General features: G+C 51.6%; 1 protein-coding gene across 1 annotated transcript in view; it reads left to right on the top strand.

Annotated features, from left to right (window-relative positions):
* Nucleotides 1-20,036, top strand: part of FBN3 (fibrillin 3) — a 285,607-nt gene that overhangs the window by 238,090 nt on the left and 27,481 nt on the right. The window contains exons 41-53 of the mRNA XM_038384214.2: nt 573-722; nt 1,451-1,522; nt 4,444-4,569; nt 5,774-5,899; nt 11,574-11,699; nt 12,014-12,130; nt 14,829-14,957; nt 16,043-16,162; nt 16,918-17,043; nt 17,580-17,732; nt 18,689-18,754; nt 19,458-19,583; nt 19,840-19,959. Coding sequence (XP_038240142.1) covers nt 573-722; nt 1,451-1,522; nt 4,444-4,569; nt 5,774-5,899; nt 11,574-11,699; nt 12,014-12,130; nt 14,829-14,957; nt 16,043-16,162; nt 16,918-17,043; nt 17,580-17,732; nt 18,689-18,754; nt 19,458-19,583; nt 19,840-19,959 — 1,557 coding nt within the window. The remainder of the gene's footprint in view (nt 1-572; nt 723-1,450; nt 1,523-4,443; nt 4,570-5,773; nt 5,900-11,573; nt 11,700-12,013; nt 12,131-14,828; nt 14,958-16,042; nt 16,163-16,917; nt 17,044-17,579; nt 17,733-18,688; nt 18,755-19,457; nt 19,584-19,839; nt 19,960-20,036) is intronic.

Below are 20,036 nucleotides of genomic sequence, written 5' to 3'. Positions count from 1 at the left end.
GCCTCGCAGGCCACAGTCACTCCTTGCTGGGAGCTGAGCAGAGACACAAAGTGGGGGAGGGGGCACATGTTCAGATGTGCATTTCTGGGCCAGGGGCTCCTTGTCCCTGTCAGGGGCTCTCAGGCATCTGCAGCAAGACCACAGGCTGCTCCTGACTCTGCTCCCAGTGATGGTTCCACAGGGCCCAAGGGACCTGGCCAGGGCTGTGTGCTGGGGTTGCTGCTGCCCGCTGTGCTACTCTCTGCAGGGAGGCCTGGGCTCACTCCCAGCACCCCTGCCCTGAGGCTGGCACAGAGGCAAGCTGGGCTCTGCTCCCATCTCTGCAGCTGGCTCTCTTGGGGAACCCAGGCCAGGTGCCATGTCTCTGGGATTGTTTCCCTCTCTTCAGGGTAGGGATGATCATTGGGCAGCCAAGGACTGTGGTGCCAGGGACTAGCAAGGGGCCAGGTGTTACGGGATAGCTGTTCTCAGGCAATGGCCCCCGCCCCTGCACCCACTCCGGTGGGTGAGGTACCTGAGGCGCAGCCGGCCACCCCGGGAGCGGCATGACCTGATCTGTGTCCCCTTTGCAGACATGAGGAAGAGTGTGTGCTACCGCAACTACAACGACACCTGTGAGAACGAGCTCTCCTTCAACATGACCAAGAAGATGTGCTGCTGCTCCTACAACATCGGCAAGGCCTGGAACAAGCCCTGCGAGCCCTGCCCCACCCCTGCCAGCTGTGAGTCACCTGCACCCTGGAGAAGGGTCTGGCTGCGGGAGTCTCTCGGGTTACAGCTGCTCCCCCCTCTGTCCCTCTGGACACTCTGCGTCTGGCCACCCCCTGGTGTCACGGGGCACAGGATCATCCTGGTCCCAGTTGACAGCTGTGCCAAGAGAACAGCCCTGATACAGGGAGTGAGTTACAGCATCACCTCCCCTGGGGCGTGCAGGGCAGTGTGCTCCCCGCAGCAGGGGCTTGGCGACGGCAGAAATCCGACGATGGACGATACCGAGAGCCGCTGTGGAGCAGGAGACCATGCAACCATCTCAGGCCATGCTGTGTGTGCAGCCTGGGGTGTGGGGTGTGTGCAGTGTGTGGGGGTGGCCCTGGAGTCCCAGGACATGAGTGAGGGGTGCAATGTGGGGGGATGGCCTTGGAGTCCCAGCACACGGGGGTGGGGTCTCTGTGGTTCTAAGCTGTGCAGTGTGTGAATGTGCTATATGCAAGGGAGGGGAGGACGGTGTGTGTCAGGGGGAGATTGTGAAAGGTCCCAGCCCTGCAGTGGGTAACCTGCTGGCATGGAGATAGGTGTTTCCTGCTGTCTCAGTGGTCTCCTCATCTGTCAGCTCCATCCCTGGGTGTAGGGTTTCACCCCCTGGGTGCTCTGTGCCCCAGGGTCCCTCATACTGACTTTGTCCCGGTCTGTTTTCTGGGCGTCCTGTATAACCCTGTCCTTTCCCTTTCAGCTGAGTACCAGATCCTTTGTGGGAACCAGGCCCCTGGCTTTATCATTGACATTCACACGGGGAAGCCAATTGGTGAGTACCACTGGGGCCGTCACAGAGCTGCTGCCTTTGCCCACATGCATTGCCAGCCCCAGTCCTACTCCTGCCCCTTCCCCTGCTCCCCAGCTTGGGTCTCCTGCTCATTGCCTGCTTCCCTCCTTTGTGTGCGTGAGGCCTGGGGGCAAGGAGATGCAGGAGGGGAGTGAGAAGGCCAAGACAGGGCCTAGGCCTTGCAGCATGGGGACTAAGGGCAGTACTTGTGTGGCTGCATGTGCAGGGTCTCAGAATGCAGACCATGTGGACGCTGCTTACAGAGATCCCTGGGTTTTGTGTGTGCCCCATGCTGGCTCGGCTTGGCTCAGCTCGATTCTGTTCTTATCCCTCCCTCATCACCAGAGTATCTGAGCACCATCTATGATGTCATTAAGTGACGAGACTCACGTGTCCCATGTGGTTCCTTCTCACTCACTTCCTCTCCCCAGGTAGAATCCTGTGTGCAGTGCAGTCTCTATTTTGGTAGGGTTTTGTTTATCAATTACCCGGCTGCTCTGTGCTCTCTGGTACACACACTCAGGATGGCCCAGGATGTCTGCAGGGTTCTGTCTCCCAAAGATGAGCTTTACCCCGATGGTAGAGTTCCACTGGGCAGGAGGAGTGGGGCGCTCGCCCCTGGCCCTCATCTTGGAGCATTCCGAGAGTGTTGAGTTATGCTGAGTGCCTGACAGGGTCAGCTGGAGCCTGACACTTGAGCTGAGGTCTTTCCCTTACGTGTTTGTCACCCCCAGTAGCAAAGAAGTTGCAAACCAAGTTCTGCTCTAGAGAGAGCCCAGCCATTCTGGTGTTGGAAGGCTGGAGAGGGGTCAGAGAAGAGCCATGAGAATGATCAAAGGACTGGAAAACCTGCCTTCTAGTGAGAGACTCAAGGAGCTCCATCTATTTAGCTTAGGAAAGAGAAGGCAAGGGGTGAGCTGATTACACTATAAGTATCTACATCGGGAACAAATATTTGATAATGAGCTCTTCAGTCTGGCAGGGAAAGCTCTAACACGAGCCAAGGGCTGGAAGTTGAAGCTAGACAAATTCAGACTAGAAAGAAGATGTACTTTTTTAACAGTGAGAGCAATTAACCCTTGGAACAGTTTACCAGGGGTGGTGATGAGTTCTCCATCACTGGCAATTTTTACACAGAGGGGTTGGTTTTCTCAAAGATCTGCTGTAGGAGTTTACATGGTTTCATCCCACCCTCTGCACCATGATGTTTTGCTCAGATACACCCTGGAAAAGCAGTCCAAAACCACACAGAAAATGAAGCAAGACACCCAGGGAGGTTGTCAATCAAAACATGTAATAACCATGAACCGGTTGGGTCAGCAGTAGTCCAACTAAACATGGTAACAGTCGGAACAGCAGATATGTAGCAGCAGAGTGTGTGCATGTATGTGGGTATGTGCACATACCCACACACACATGCACATGTGCACACACACTCACCCACATGTGTGCACACCCACATGCGTGCACACACATAAAGCCTTAAACAGGAACAGGAACCAGGGCACAGGAACCAGGAGACAGAACAGTAATGGAGCAGGTAGGCAGCACCACACACCAGTGGCCACAACCGTGTTATAGAGGAGGTCACAAAGGTCCCTTCTGCCTTGGAATGTAAGAGTCACGCTGCAGGATCCCAAGGTGTGAGTGATGATGCACAGAAAGGGAAGTGGCATGACTGGCCGATCCCGGCTGAGGCTGCCAGGCTGGCAGTTCCACAGTCCCACCAGTTCATCGGCAGGCTAAGTTTGCGGGACCCAGACTCGGTGAGCTGAGACACAATAAAGATGGAGCCCCCCAGTGTGACAGTTGCAGTCAGCACAGACCAGAACCGAAGACTCCCACAGGCAGCACCAGGGTCTGGCCAGGTCAGGACTGCATGAGAAAGCACAGTGCTCCTGCAGCCGCTGGCACAAAGGGCTCAGAGCCCTGACAGCTTGGGAGCTAGAGGACTTAAACTTGTAGCACTTGCTCCCACCCTGCCAGTGGCCTTCCTTTGGTGAGGGCGTGGAGCACTCCAGAAGAGAAGCTGAGAGATGAGGTCTGGATTCCAGTGGAGAAGAAAGCAAGATGCTCCTCTGGATGTGCTGTCAAGGTCTAGGATCTTGCAACCTATCATGGTGCTGCTCTAGCATTTGAAGGATGGAGTCCCTAGCACTGGCGGTTCAGGCGAGAGCAGATGTTATCCCTATTGGGTCTTGGTGCTGGCCTCGGTGCCGAGCTTTTCTGGCTCTGGGACAGGACTGAACAGAGCAAGGGGAAGACCCATTTATTTTTCAGTCCCCAAGAAACCCAGAGTGTAGAAGCTAAGACCAAGTTGCCAAAGTTGTGTGAGCAGCTGTGTCCAGAGGCTGGGCAGAGGGCTCCTGGTCCAGGACTTGATAAGCCAATGGTGGAATCACTGGTCATTTCAGCATGACCCAGTGGCATTTCCTGGGTTGTCAGTTCAGCTACCCCTCCCAGCTGCTCTCCTGGGCTGGGGCCAGCCCCAGGGGCACTAACAGGAGTCAGCACAAGGGAGGGGGAAAGTCATGAACTCGTTTGGGATTCTTTCCAAACTTGCCCAGCCAGAGCAGGTTCTGTCAGCGACCCCTGTTTCACCTAGGGCAGAGTGGCCCAGGCCCTGTTCTGGCCCCACCTCCACCAAGGGAGGAAAGGGAGAGCCAGTTTTTGTAGCCTACAGCCACTTCCTGCCAAGGCCACGGAGAGTCATTGACCCGGGACCCTCCCTCATTGTAAATATTCATAGCTGGACCTGGGACCCCCACTGCTACGGCAAGGAGAGGGGGACAGACGTCATGACCCTGAGTCTCTCCTCCCCCATCCCCAAGCCAGCGCTCTCTCACTCTCTCCCCCAGTCCTCCACTCCTCTGGTCGCTAATGAGACGTTGTTCTCTGTGCAGATATTGACGAGTGCAGTGAGATCCCTGCTATCTGCACCAATGGTGTCTGCATCAACCAGATCGGCTCCTTCCGGTGCGAGTGCCCCATTGGGTTCAGCTACAACAACATTCTGCTCATCTGTGAAGGTAACAGGCTGGGACTGCAGGGCTGACGGCCCCCAGGGCTCACAGTCACACTAGCAGAGCAGACGGTGATGGGCCCTCAGCATGGCACATCACTGTGGCACTAATAAGGAGCAAGACACCAGCTCTGCACACCACGCCCCGGGCTCTGACACAGCTTTGAGCCCAGAGCCCCTCTTCTGTCCACAAATCAATCTGACTCTGGTCAGCAAGGACTCAGGTCCCAGGACCCTGCTCAGAGCCCGAGTCCTGCTGTGGTTCGGGTCCAATCCTGTCATTCTACAGTGTGGACACAGGTCAAGCCACAGACCCGAGTCAGAAGATCTGTGTAGTGCAGTACGGGCACATTAGCACGGCTGTGAGACCTGCGTCCAGCACTGTAAGTCCATGTTTGCAGTGCAGTCTAGATGCTCAAGCATGGGCATGGAAAGCCCACGTCCCAGAGCCCCGGGCTCAGAGTGTAGTATGGACAGTGCCTTGTGAGTGATCATCAGGAAAGGCCAAACTCTCCAAACAGCTATTTCCACCCAAAACATGTCCTTTTAAAAGCTTTTTAAAAGTTGTTGTTTTACCCAGGCCATGTCCACACTGCAGGGACTGTAAGTGGCACAGTTAGGGTACCATAGCTGTGCCAACATAACCCCTTACTGTAGAGACAGCCTACAGGGGATTTCAGCCACTGTGGAAATGCTACCTCCCCGAGTGACAGCAACCAGGTCGATGGAAGCATTCTTCCATTAGCATCACTGCAGCTACCCCCGAGGGCCGTAGTATGTCAACCAGAGTTTTAAGTGTAGACTAGGCAATTGTGTTTGTTCTTGACAGCTTTCATTTTTCACTTCCCATTTTTGAGATAAAACATTTATGAAAATGATGTTTTGAAATAGCTTTTGGTTTAAATCCCACCCAAAACACATTTCTTATTTCAAACCGCAGAAACTATCCAAAAAATGGTAAACGGCACATTTTGATTCAAACATTTTTGAGAAAATGAAATGCAGAAATGAAAATTTTGCCATTTAAAAAAAATCTCTCTCTTCTGGCCTTATTCCAAATATCCCACAGTGCTGTGGTGACACCAGAGTCTGGCACAGCCTGCATGGTCAGAGTCAGTGGTTTGGCTGCTCCAGTTCCTCCACAGTGCCATGGTGACTGACACCAGGGTCCCGCACACCCTGGGCCATCAACGGTTTCTTTCTCTGTGCAGACATTGATGAGTGCAGCAGCGGGGAGAACCTTTGCCAGCGCAATGCTGATTGCATCAACATCCCGGGCAGTTACAGGTGCGAATGCTCAACCGGATACAAGCTGTCACCTAGCGGAGCCTGTGTGGGTAAGATGGGCACTGTTGACTATCTATAGCAGAAGCAATGATCAAGTGGGGCACAGAGCTGCCATCAGGAAGCAGCATGGACTGCTAGTGATGTGCACTAGCACACTTCACTTCGTCTCTTTGTCTAGGAAGGGTTTCCATTGCCGAGGCTTATGCCGTGGAATGGCAGGAATGGAACTGGGAGACTGTCATTGTTCTCATTACAGTCATGGTTTTGGAAGGAGACTCGGGTTCTTTTACAAGTCTCGTGACTGTGACCTGCTGCTCCACACTCAGTGGATCCATGGGGCCTTCACAACTCAGAGAGATGCAGAGGTCTGGTGTCAGCGCAGAAATGCTATATCAGTTCAGAAGCTAACGGGCACATCAGAAAACTGAGTGTGCGCATGGGATAATCCTGGAGGGAATGGAATACTCCCATCCTCTCTAGGTTGGGGTGGGTGCATGGGGAAGGCAAGTCTGGGGGCATCTTACTCTGCCATTGCCTGCACCTTTGCTTGTACCTGGACTGTGGAGAAGCACTTCTTAGGTCTGGATTATTATAATAGCACATGAAGATTATGATTAAGACTGTCTTGCTGTTTGACAGCTGATTTTTTCTAAATGCTCTAAAATCCACATGCTGAGTCAGATTGTCTTGAAAATTGCTGTATCTCCTGGGGGTCTGGTATAAGGTTACTGGTCCAGACTTGAGGTTGTTTGAGCAAGAGGTTCCTGAGTTACAGCCCCCCTAAAAATCACATGCCATCAAAATTTTACAGTCCTTAATTTTTTTTTGCACAAACCTGGGGCTAAAAACCTGGCTCTGGTCGTCCCCAAGCAGATCTCACCTGCTCCGGTTTGATTTCAGCCAGTGTCTGGCACCCACTGGGTCTTTGAGGAAGCAATATTTTAAAAGTCATTCTGGCTAAAAGTTGGATTTCTAGTCCAGCTCAAGCCAAGCCGATAAGACAGGCAAAGTCATTTGTGCAGGTTCAATAGGACTGGGGCTCTGGTGCAAGCCAGTGTTTGCAGGGAGTCGGGTGATTCAGGGTGGCATACTGTGGCATTTAACCTGGGCAGCACTCAAGTACTGTGAATTCAAGTCCTGCTCTTCACAGCTTTCTGAGAAATGTGTGTTGCATGTTCTGCCTGTATTCTTCAGGGGCTGCTGCTAGAAGCTTTCCCCTGAGAGCTAAACTACTGGTTTAACAGCCCACATGGGAAAAAGCTCTAAATCGACATGGAGACTCAGATTTTACTTTAAAAGTATCATAAAGAAAAATAATATTAATTGAATATATGGAAGATGAAAGACTCTAGAAAGCAGTAGCATTAGGGTAAAGAGATCATGCTGCATGCTCCTCCCCCCTTGTTCCTGAGCAATGAGACTGATTGTGATCAAAGAAGAGCAAGTAGCTGAGATTCTCATCAATGTCAGCATGATCAAAGGGCTTATTGAGCATCAGGATATGCACTCATGACAGAGAGCCCTATTCTAAGAACGGACGATGCCAACTAATGTGGCACCAGGATACTGTCCTCATTCAAAAGAATAACTCATATTTACCACAAAAATAAACACAGAAAACAAGTTTCAGTGTTCTGCAATCATTCATCCAGTCCACAGCATCCAAGGGATCCCACCTGTCATTTTCACCTTTCAAAGTGCTGTACTTCCTTGGAAAGGGGTCCAAAGGAAATGCCAGACAATAGGAAAAATTGAATTACATGCCCCTTTTTAGAAGAGTCACAGCAAACCTTAAATGATCCCCCCTCCACAACAAACTGCTATAGAAAAATCAAGCAGTACACAGACCATAACAAACATTTTCAGTGAGACTCTAACACAGAAGACAGAGGTTTGATAGGCCTTTTTTACTGCTTTTAAAATGGAAATCCTACTGCAACATTAACTAAAGTGGTACCATCCTTCCCCACAACATCATTTCACCACAGCAGGGCCCAGGATAGGGTTAGTGGTTCAAGGGGAGGGGTGAGGTCATTTGGACAAGGAGATACTCAAACAGCCCCTCTGATAAGGAACTGATTTTAATATTCAGATTGCTTTCAAGCCCCCATGCCTAGCAAAATAGTCTTGAAAACTGATATTCCATTGCAGGGCTGGTATAGACTTTTGGAGATGGTGGGAGCAGAATGCACATTGGGATGAATTGTGCTATTGGGTCAAGATGTATTCCTCTCCATGGGGCGGTCTCGTTCCAATGAGGGCTGATTGAAAGCCGATCGGGGCAGAGGAGCACACGGTTCAGATCCCTTAGGAGAGGATTTGGCAAAATGGGATTCTCTGTATCAGGGATAGTCAATTATTTTTTGTCAAGATCCAAATTTCTTGGTCAAGGTATAGTCAAGGTCCAGACTCCTGAGAAAATAATAAAAAAAAAATAACAATAATGATGATAATAAGTTGTGAATAAAAAGATTCAAAAGCATCTAGCAGTCCAGATTTGGCACACAGTCTACCTATTGACTATTTTTGCTAGTGAAGTGGAGAGGATAGAATGTGATAAAAGTACAGGTAGGAACTGAAGAGAAACAGGCAAATGAAAAAGAGTCCCATTCAATTACATCACATGAAGCCAAACAACTAAACACTGACAGATTTTATAAGTGTTTGTATACAAATGATAAAAGTGTAATACTAAGATGGGTGAAATTGAGCGCCTGGTATTAAATGAGGCTATTGGTATAAGAGACACTACAAAAACTTGGTGGAATGATGAAAATCAATGGGACACAGTAATTCCAGATTTCAGAGTAGCAGCCGTGTTAGTCTGTATTCGTGGCACCTTAGAGACTAACAAATTTATTAGAGCATAAGCTTTCGTGAGCTACAGCTCACTTCATCGGATGCATTACTTGTGGCACCTTAGAGACTAACAAATTTATTAGAGCATAAGCTTTCGTGAGCTACAGCTCACTTCATCGAATGCATCCGATGAAGTGAGCTGTAGCTCACGAAAGCTTATGCTCTAATAAATTTGTTAGTCTCTAAGGTGCCACAAGTACTCCTTTTCTTTTTTAGTAATTCCAGAGTACAGAATATATACGAATGACAGAGTAGGTCATGCTGGTGGGGGAGTGGCACTATATGTGAAAGAAAGCACAGTGTCAAGTATAGTAAAAATCTTAAATGAATCAAACTCTACCATAGAATCTCTCTGGATAGAAATTCCATGCTTGAATAATAAGAACATAGCAGTAAGGATATATTACCGACCACCTGACCAGGATGGTGATGGTGAGTGTGAAATGCTCCAGGAGATTAGAGAGGCTATAAAAATAGAAAACTCAATAATAATGGGGGATTTCAACTATCCCCATATTGACTGGATACTTGTCACCTCAGGATGGGATGCTGAGATAAAGTTTCTAAACACCATTAATGACTGCTTCTTGTAGCAGTTAGTCCTGGAACCCACAAGAGGAGAGGCAATTCTTGATTTAGTCATAAGTGGAGCAAGGAATCTAGTCCAAGAGGTGAATATAGCTGAACCGCTCAGTAATAAGAAAAGGAGGCACCTTAGAGACTAACAAATTTATTTGAGCATATACTGAATGCATCCGATGAAGTAAACTGTAGCTCATGAAAGCTTATGCTCAAATAAATTTGTTAGTCTCTAAGATGCCACAAGTCCTCCTTTTCTTTTTGCGAATACAGACTAACACGGCTGCTACTCTGAAACCGCTCAGTAATAGTGACCATAATGTAATTTAGCATTCTTGTGGGAGCAAAAATACCAAAGAAGCCAACCACAGTAGCATTTAACTTCAAAAAGGGGAACTACACAAAAATGAGAAAGCTAGTTAAACAGAAATTAAAAAGAACAGTCACAAGAGTGCAATGCCTGAAAGCTGCATGGAAACTATTTAAAAACACCATAATAGAGGCTCAAACTAAATGTATACTCCAAATTAAAAAAAAAACAGTAAGAGGACCAAAAAATGCCACCATGGCTAAACAATAGAGTAAAAGAGGCAGTTAGAGGTAAAAAGGCATCCTTTAAAAATTGGAAGTCAAATTCTACAGAGGAAAATAGAAATGAACATAAACTCTTCCAAATCAAGTATAAAAGTATAATTAGGCAGGCCAAAAAAGAATTTTAGGAGCAAAAGACACAAAAGACACAAACAAAAGACACAAAAACCAATAGCAACATTTTGTGTAAGTACATCAGAAGCAGGAAGCCTGTCAAACAATCAGTGGGGCCACTGGACAATCAAGATCTAAGGGAGCACTCAAGTAAGACAAGGCCATTCAGAAGAAGCTAAAAGAATTCTTTGCATTGGTCTTCACTGCAGAGGTTGTGAGGGAGATTCCCACACCTGAGCCATTTGTTGTAGGTGACAAGTGTGAGGAACTGTCCCAGACTGAGGTGTCAATAGAGGAGATTTTGGAACAAATTGATAAATTGAACAGTAGTGAGTCACCAGGACCAGATGGTATTCACTCAGGAAAAATTGCAGAATTACTAGTTGTGGTATAAAGAAAAGGAGGACTTGTGGCACGTTAGAGACTAACAAATGTATTTGAGCATAAGCTTTCATGAGCTACAGCTCACTTCATCGGATGTAACCTATTGCTGAAACATGCCTCTTTATCACATGACTGGTGGGTAGTTAATGTGACATCTATTTTTGAAAAGGGCTCCAGAGGCGATCCTGGCAATGACAGGCTGGGAAGCCTGACTTCAGTACCAGGCAAATTGGTTGAAATTATAGTAAAGAACAGATTTATCAGACACACAAATGAACACAATATGTTGGGGAAGAGTGAAGATGGTCCAATAGCTAGTAGCCCAGATGGTCATGGATGCAATGCCCCATGCTGCTCTGGGTGTCCCTAAACCTCTGACTGCCAGAAGCTCGGACTGCATGGTGGGTTAGATCACTTAATAATTGCCGCATTCTGTTCATTCCCTCTGGAGCACCAGGCTCTGGCCACTGTCAGAAGACAGGATTCTGGGCTAGATGGACCATTAGTCGGACACATTATGGCTGTTCTGATGTTCTAATTTCATACCTCTGAAGTCCATGAATCAGGGCCCCCAAAATCATGCGATTGTCTAAAAAATCAGGAGATTTCAAAAAATAATAAATTCCGGGTCCTTTTTCTTTGCCTCTTGCGTTCTGAGCAGGTAGAGGCCTTGCTCGAGTGGTCCTGCTGTCACATACCTTTCTGCAGCCAGGAGAGCTAGCAACTTTCTATTTTTAGAAACATAAAGCTTCTCAAAAAGAAAAGGAGTACTTGTGACATCTTAGAGACTAACAAATTTATTTGAGCATAAGCTTTCGTGAGCTACAGCTCACTTCATCAATGCATCCGATGAAGTGAGCTGTAGCTCACAAAAGCTTATGCTCAAATAAATTTGTTAGTCTCTAAGGTGACACAAGTACTCCTTTTCTTTTTGCGAATACAGACTAACACGGTTGCTACTCTGAAACCTGTCATAAAGCTTCTCAGAGCTCCATGAGCTGGGGCTTTCATAAAAACACCAGATATCATGAGATTTGAGGTACAATCGTGAGTGTTGGCAGCACTGCTGCTCAGCAAGACTGCTACCAGCTGGTAGCCACAGGCATGGAAGCCACGTGGCCATGCTGGAGAGGGCATCTGTTCCCACTTTGGTTGGGGTCTCTCCTATTCACTGCTTTCTGTGTTCTTCGGTTATAGGTCGCAATGAATGCCAGGAAATCCCCAATGTCTGCAGCCACGGGGACTGTGTGGACACCGAGGGCAGCTATATCTGCATCTGTCACAACGGGTTCAAGGCCACAGGAGAACAGACCATGTGCATGGGTCAGTGCAGATGGCTCGGCAGCCCCATGGGCTGCTCCCTATTACTTGACAATAATTTTAAGATCTTTCGAAAGGAAGTGAGAGCTGTCTGCGCACCTGGTGGGTGGGCTTCCATGGGGAGCATGAGCCATGGCACGTCATAAGGCAGGCAGAGAGCTGGGCCATTGCATCTCCTCGGCCCCAGGTTTCTGAGTCCTCATGCTCACCTAAGCAGCATCAGACTGCCACCCCCACCATGAGCGGCACTGACTGACTGCCCAGCTCCAGGCAAGCGAGGACTCAGCCCCCGATCTGCATTGATCTTCTCTTTTCAGATATCGATGAATGTGACCGGCAGCCCTGTGGGAATGGCACCTGCAAGAATACAGTCGGCTCCTACAACTGCCTGTGCTTCCCTGGCTTCGAGCTGACGCACAATAATGACTGCATGGGTGAGAGGCTCCAGGGTCACACAGTCACAGCTGTGTGGGTGTGAGAGTCAGATATCTCACCAGTCATGGCTGTGTGGGTATGAGGGTTGGTTGTAAACACAGTGACTGCTGTGTGGGGATGAGGGTTGAATGTCACTCAGTCACAGTTGTGTGAGAGTAAGGGTCAGGCGACACGGTGATGGCTGTGTGGGTGTGAGGGTTAGGTGTCACACGCAGTCACAGCTATATCGGTGTAAGGGTCAGGTGTGAGGTTGTTAATGGTCAGTGTCACACAGCCATGGCCGTGTGGGTGTGGGGGTTGGGTGTCACACACAGTCACAGCTGTATGGGGGTGAGGGTCAATTGTGAGGTCATTAGTGGTCAGTGTCACACAGCCATGGCTGTTTGGGTGTGAGGGTTGGGTATCTGACAGTCACAGCTGTGAAGGCATAAGGTGTCTCACACTCACAACTGTCTGGGTATGAGGGTTGAGTATGAGGTCATTAATGGTCAGTATCACACAGCTGTGGCCGTGTGGGTGTGAGGGTTAGGTGTTACACAAAGTCACAGCTATATGGGTGTGAGGGTTGGGTGTGAGGTCACTAATGGTCAGTGTCACATAGCCATGGCCATGTGGGTGTGAGGGTTGGGTATCACACACAGTCACAGCTATATTGGTTGGGTGTGAGGTTGTTAATGATGAGTGACACACAACCTGGTCGTGTGGATGTGAGGGTTGGGTGTCACACACAGACACAACTATTTGGTGTGAGGGTTGGGTGTCACACACAGACACAACTATTTGGTGTGAGGGTTGGGTGTGAGGTCGTTAATGATCTGTCACACAGCCATGGTCATGTGGGTGTGAGGGTTTGATGTCACACACAGTCACAGCTGTATACGTGTGAGAGTTGGGTGTGAGGTCATTAATAGTCAGCGTCACACAGCCATGGCTGTGTGGGTGTAAGGGTTGGGTATCTGACAGTCAGAGCTGTGAAGGCATAAGGGTCGGTGTCTCACACTCACAGCTGTCTGAGTATGAGGGTTGCGTGTAAGGTTGTTAATGGTCAGTGTCACACAGCCATGGCCATATGGGTGTGAGGGTTGGGTGTCACACACAGTCACAGCTATATGGGTGTGAGGGTTGGGTGTGAGGTCGTTAATGGCCAGTGTCACACAGCCATGGCCTGTGGCTGTGAGGGTTGGGTGTCACACACAGTCACAGCTATATGGATGTGAGAATTGGGGGTGAGGTCGTTAATGGTCAGTGTCACACAGCCATGGCCATGTGGGTGTGAGGGTTGGGTGTCACACACAGTCACAGTTATATGGGTGTGAGGGTTGGGTGTGAGGTCGCTAATGGTCAGTGTCACACAGCCATGGCCATGTGAGTGTGAGGGTTGGGTGTCACACACAGTCACAGCTATATGGGTGTGAGTGTTGGGTGTGAGGTCGTTAATGGTCAGTGTCACATAGCCATGGCCATGTGGGTGTGACGGTTGGGTATTACACACAGTCACAGCTATATCGGTGTGAGGGTTGGGTGTAAGGTCGTTAATGATGAGTGTCACACAACCATGGCCGTGTGGATGTGAGGGTTGGGTGTCACACACAGACACAACTATTTGGTGTGAGGGTTGGGTGTCACACACAGACACAACTATTTGGTGTGAGGGTTGGGTGTGAGGTTGTTAATGATCTGTCACACAGCCATGGTCATGTGGGTGTGAAGGTTTGATGTCACACACAGTCACAGCTGTATACATGTGAGAGTCGGTTGTGAGGTCATTAATAGTCAGTGTCACACAGCCATGGCTGTGTGGGTGTGAGGGTTGGGTGTGAGGTCGTTAATGATCAGTGTCACACAGCCATGGCCGTGTGGGTGTAAGGGTTAGGTGTCACACACAGTCACAGCTATATGGGTGTGAGGGTTGGGTGTGAGGTCATTAATGGCCAGTGTCACACAGCCATGGCCATGTGGGTGTGAGGGTTGGGTGTCACGCACAGTCACAGCTATAATGGTGTGAGGGTTGGGTGTGAGATGGTTAATGGTCAGCGTCACACAGCCATGGCTGTGTGGGTGTGAGGGTTGGGTATCTGACAGTCAGAGCTGTGAAGACATAAGGGTTGGTGTCTCACACTCACAGCTGTCTGGGTGTGAGGGTTGCGTGTGAGGTCGTTAATGGTGAGTGTCACACAGCCATGGCCGTGTGGGTGTGAGGTTTGGGTGTCACACACAGTCACAGCTATATGGGTGTGAGGATTGGGTGTGAGGTGGTTAATGGTCAGTGTCACACAGCCATGGCCGTGTGGGTGTGAGCGTTGGGTGTCACACACACAGTCACAGCTATATGGGCATGAGCGTTGGGTGTGAGGTCATTAATTGTCAGTGTCACACAGTCACAGCTATTTGGGTGTGAGGGTTGGGTGTGAGGTCGTTAATGGTCAGTTTCACACAGCCATGGCCATGTGGGTGTGAGGGTGGGTGTCACACACAGTCACAGCTATATGGGTGTGAGGGTTGGGTGTGAGATTGTTAATGGTCAGTGTCACACAGCCATGGCTGTGTGGGTGTGAGGGTTGGGTATCTGACAGTCACAGCTGTGAAGGCATAAGGGTCGGTGTCCCACACTCACAGCTGTCTGGGTGCGAGGGCCAGGTGTCACACACTCACCCTATGGGTTTGTCCCACTGTGCTTTTCTCTCCTGCTCTCTGCAGATATTGATGAGTGCTCATCCCTTGGGGGGCAGGTGTGCCGGAATGGCCAGTGTATAAACAGCATTGGCTCCTTCCAGTGCTTGTGCCAGGAAGGGTATGACCGGACCCTGGATGGGAAGAACTGTGTCGGTGAGTGCCTGGGCAGCAGCCACTGTTATTCTCATCACGCCCATCCTGTGGGTTGACCATCTGCAGGCCCCTTCTGGCCAATGTGCTCACCTCCATGCACCTGCTCCTACTCTGGGCAGTGCAATCTCTGCTCTGGCTCAGGGCCATGGCTGTGGGGCTAGGGGCTGGAGCTTGGGTCCCAGCCAGGAGAGATCCCAGGGATGAGCTTGGGGGAGCTCTCGCATCACTGTGCTCTCACTAGCTGCAGACACCTGGCTCCAGTGCCAAGCTGAGGGTTATTGAGTAAAGTCACTGCTCCGCACCTGGTACGGGACGCTATGGGAATAGGATTGCCAACTTTGTAATATTTAAAAGATGGACAGTCCAGGTGAAGTGCTGGAACCTCTCCTGCCACGCCTTTTCCCCCTAAAGCCCTGCCCCTGCCCCACCTCTTCACTCAAGGTCCCGCTCCTGCCCCGCCTCTTCCCCTAAGGCCCCATCCCTACCCACTCCTCTCCTCCCTCCCCCTGTTGCTTGCTGCTTTTGCCCTCCTCCCCAACCTCCCCTCCCCCCCATCCGGGTCAGGAGGGACTCACCAGCAGAGCCGGGGCTGGGAGCTGCATCCACCTGACGCAGGTAGGAGGTGGCCCCGGCGGAGTAGGGCTGGCACGGGTGATGACCCCGCGCCTCCCTGTCTCCCCTCCCCATAGTAACCAGACTCTGAGTGTCTGGTCAGTAGATCTGACCAGACACTGTCGGGTCCCCTTTTTGACCAGACTTCCCAGTTGGAAACCGGGCACTTGGCCACCCTACATGGGATCTGGTGCCATGTACCTCCTCAACCAGCAGTTTTCTCGGGACATAAAAACTGTCTCATTGGCTACAGAGTGCCCAGCTCGGCTTCCTGGACAAGGAACCCCCGTTGGACACAGTGTGGGAAATCCCAAGCCTGATGCAAAGCAAGATCACCCCCTGCATCTCCAGCCACAGCTCTGCTGACTGACCCCCACTGGCCCCTGGCACCAGGAAATGACTGCCCTGTTTCCACATGGCAAAGCAGCCGGAGTCCAGCCCCTGGGTGACTTTCCCCTCTTGTTTCTTTTCAGACATCAATGAGTGCGTGAGCCTGCCTGGAACCTGCTCTCCAGGGACGTGTCAGAACCTGGAAGGCTCTTTCCGCTGCATCTGCCCCCCGGGGTATGAAGTGCAGAATGACAACTGCATCGGTAACGTTGGTTCCTCCATCCTACCACCGCACAGGGGCTACTCTGTCACCAGCCTGGGACAGGTGCTTCCTAAGCAGCCGGGATACAGGCACTGCCCCAAGAACTTACCCTCTAAAGCAATTGGGTGTAGGCTAAGGCTGGGGTATGACAGCCACAGAATAGTAGAGGGCTGGCCAGGGATGCTTCACTCCGGTCTTGTTAGTTTCACAACTGCTAAGGGGATAATTTTAACAGTGTAATGAACACACCAGCCGCTAATGGAGAGAATCAGCACTGCCCAGTTGTGTGTCATAGGCCCCACACTGTGAATAGCTAGTGGTGATTCCCTATTAATAAAAGCGGCAGCGACCTTGGCTTTGAAGAAGGAGGAAGAGAGCTGTCATCATGACAGTACGCTGTGTAGGGACTGGTGCAGTGCTGACTTTGCTTACTGTTCTGGGGTCTCAGGGAACCAGGCACTGGTGGGCGTTGGGGCCCCTGGGGCAATGGCACTGTGTGGCTGCAGCCTACTCTGTGCAGGAGAGATGGGCTGTGGGGACCGGCCCAGACAGAGGAGTGGGAGTTGGGTGTGACTGGGGGACAGGAGCGCACCCCCCAGTGGAAGCTCTCAGGAAACATGCCTGCTTTCCTGCAGGAGTGACCCCTGAGCTCTGCAGGGCCCCTGCACTTGCCCAGGGGTCTCGGTGCCATAGAAAGAGCTGAGATCTTTGCCCTGGTACACGTCTAACCCACTCCTCTGTCCGTCCTGCTCCCAGATATCAACGAGTGTGAGGAGGAGCCCAACATCTGCCTGTTTGGTACCTGCACCAACACCCCCGGCAGCTTCCAGTGCATCTGCCCCCCCGGCTTTGTCCTGTCCGACAATGGCCGCAGGTGCTTTGGTGAGTGTGCGTGGCCTCACTCACAGCCCGTGGGGTCCTCGGAGGCAGTGCTTGTGTGGGGGGGAGGGGCACTGAAGTAGGAACCCTGTGGCCCCCCGCAGTGCCACCCAGTGTTGGGGCCCTGCCAGCTGCCATTGCCGGGATGGGCGCTGTCACCCCTGGACATCTATGTGCCGGGGCGAGAGAGCTCCCAGAGAGCACTGAACCCCAGGGCATGCTTGGTGTAGGGCATTGGCCCGATGTGCCTTCTTCACAGCTCTGATCCCTTGGGGGCTCATCTCTGCCGGGGGCTAGTTTAGGGGGCCGCTCCATATCCATGTGCCAGAGCTGCTTGTCTCTCAGGGTCTGCTGCTTGCACATGGAGCCACGTTCTGTGGACTCCGAGCCCAATCCTGCTCCCATTGCTGTCAGCGGCCAAACTCTTGTTCACTTACACACGTGATGCAGGCTTGGGCCCATACCACGTGCAGCGTGTCACCGGGAGGTGCCGCGCCCGCCTTGGACATCTGTAACATTCTCCCCTCCTGCTGCTGCAGACACCCGCCAGAGTTTCTGCTTCACTCGCTTCGACAATGGCAAGTGCTCCGTCCCCAAGGCCTTCAACACCACCAAAGCCCGCTGCTGCTGCAGCAAGATGCCTGGAGAGGGTTGGGGTGACCCCTGTGAGCTGTGCCCCCAGGAAGGAAACGGTAGGTGTTCCAGCCCCTCAGGATCAGCTGTGGCTGTAGGAGTCAGTGTGCATCGGATGCAGTAGGGAGCCTAGAGGAGGAGCCAGCCAGGGGCAGGGATCCCATAAGCCAGTTGTTCTCAACCAGGGGTACATGTACCCCTGGGGGTACGCAGACATCTTCCAAGGGGTTCATCACTCATCCCAATATTTGCCTAGTTTTATAACAGGCTCCATAAAAAGCACTAGAGAAGTCAGTACAAACTAAAAACACTGTCATCCAGACAGTGACTTGTTTATTCTGCTCTATATACTATACACTGACATGTAAGTAAAATATTTGTATTCCAGTTGATTTATTTTATAATTATATGGTCAAAATGAGGGTCAGCACTTTTTCAGTAACAGTGTGCTGTGACACTTTTGTATTTTTACGTCTGATTTTGTAAGCAAGTAGTTGTTAAGTGAGGTAAAACTTGGGGGTATGCAAGACAAATCAGACTTCAGAAAGGGATACAGTGTTCTGGAAAGACTGAGAGCCATTGCCATAAGGGATGCTCCTCAGTGGGATTGTAGCACTCTTGGATCCCAGCAGAGCAGAGGCTTTCTCTGCCAGGAGGGTGGGAAGGGGGTGCCGCATAGCGACAGGAGCAGAGTGCTGGGCATTCAGACCCTGGGTTCTGCAATGAGCTCTGCCACCAATTCGCTGGTGGGCTTTGGACAAGTCACTGCAGTCCTGTGTGCCTCTGGTTCCCAGTGGGGTGCAGTTCATTTCCCCACTTCAGGGGTGCACTGTGTGCTTCCAAGCATGATGAGTGATGTAATCATCAAGCATCATCATTAGGATTAACGAACCCAGCAGAAGTGCTGCCCTATCACTCTCCCGACTGGCTTTCCCAGACAGCCACTCTCACCTGGGTTCCAACTCCAGCTACCGGGAGCAACTGCTAGCACATCTCACTTTTCTCCTTCTTCCAGTTGCCTTCCAGGAGCTGTGCCCATATGGCCATGGGGCTATCCCCGGCCCAGGCGATACCCGGGAAGGTAAGCGCCAGTGTTCAGGAAACAGCATGGGCCAAATGGCACGGCAGGTAGAGCGTGCCAGTAAGCGGTGCTGCACCAGGGACTCGGACCAAGCAGCAGCCAGGCTCGGCTAGTCTGGACAGTCAGTGCTGAGCCCCAGTGCCAGATGCCGAGAGTGCTAGCTGTGTGGAGGGGCAGGCCCTCAAAGTGCTGGTAGCATGGGGGGGAGAGTCTCAGAGAGCTGGCGGCATGGGGGGCCCTCAGAGCACTGGTGGCATGGGGGGGAGGGTATCATAGCACTGGCGGCATGGAGGGGGGCCCTCAGAGAGCAGACAGCATGGAGGGGAGGGTCTCAGAGAGCTGGCAGCATGGGGGTCCTCAGAGAGCAGGCAGCATGTGGGGGGGTCTCAGAGAGCTGGCAGCATGGGGGGCCCTCAGAGCGCTGGCGGCATGGAGGGGGGGTCTCATTGGGGGGCCAGTCCCTCCGAGCGCTGGCTGCTCAGAGCTGCAGGCCCCCCATGGGCTCAGGCCATGCCATGCTGCACCCTGAGGTCCTCACTCAGTTTTCACTGACTCCAGGGAGGGAGGCCCAGGGACTGTCCCACTGGAATAGGCTGTGGCCTGCGGCTGCTGACCCTACAGGGGGACTTTGTGTGCATGGCGAGGTTACCCGAAAATGGGGTCCCAAGCAAGGGCCATTCATAGGCAGCATTTCTATCCCCAGATGTGAACGAGTGCGCCGAGAACCTCGGGATCTGCATCAACGGGGCTTGTATTAACACTGACGGCTCCTTCCGCTGCGAATGTCCCTTTGGCTATAATTTGGATTACACCGGAGTCAACTGTGTGGGTGAGTGTCACGGCCCTGGGATGGGGGAGCTGCTCTGGGTGGAGGTGGGTGCTGAGTTATTCCACGACCACCTGCCAAATTCTGGAGTAGACGTTTCTAGCTCTTGCTCTTCCCCTTGAACTCTGGGGTGGAGTTCCTCGCTCCCCCACTGGGCTGGTAGCTTTGCCTGGGGCTGCCTGAATGCTCTGGCTGCAGGAAAACGCCAGCCGGAGTCTTTCCTGCAGCTGCTCTAACACCATTCCTGGCCTTCACCCAGATACCGATGAGTGCTCCATCGGCAACCCCTGTGGGAACGGGACCTGCACCAACGTGGTGGGAGGCTTCGAGTGCACCTGCGACGAGGGATTTGAGCCGGGCCCCATGATGACCTGCGAAGGTAATGTTCCTCTGGGGCACGGAGCACAGTACCTCTCCCAGTGAACTCTCAGGAGCCCTGCAGTGGGGTCAGTGCAA

The sequence above is a fragment of the Dermochelys coriacea genome, chromosome 25 (genome assembly GCF_009764565.3).
Source record: "Dermochelys coriacea isolate rDerCor1 chromosome 25, rDerCor1.pri.v4, whole genome shotgun sequence".
Classification (NCBI taxonomy): Eukaryota; Metazoa; Chordata; order Testudines; family Dermochelyidae; genus Dermochelys; species Dermochelys coriacea.
Note: the sequence above shows the minus strand (reverse complement) of the source record. Positions and strands in the feature narration are given on the sequence as shown.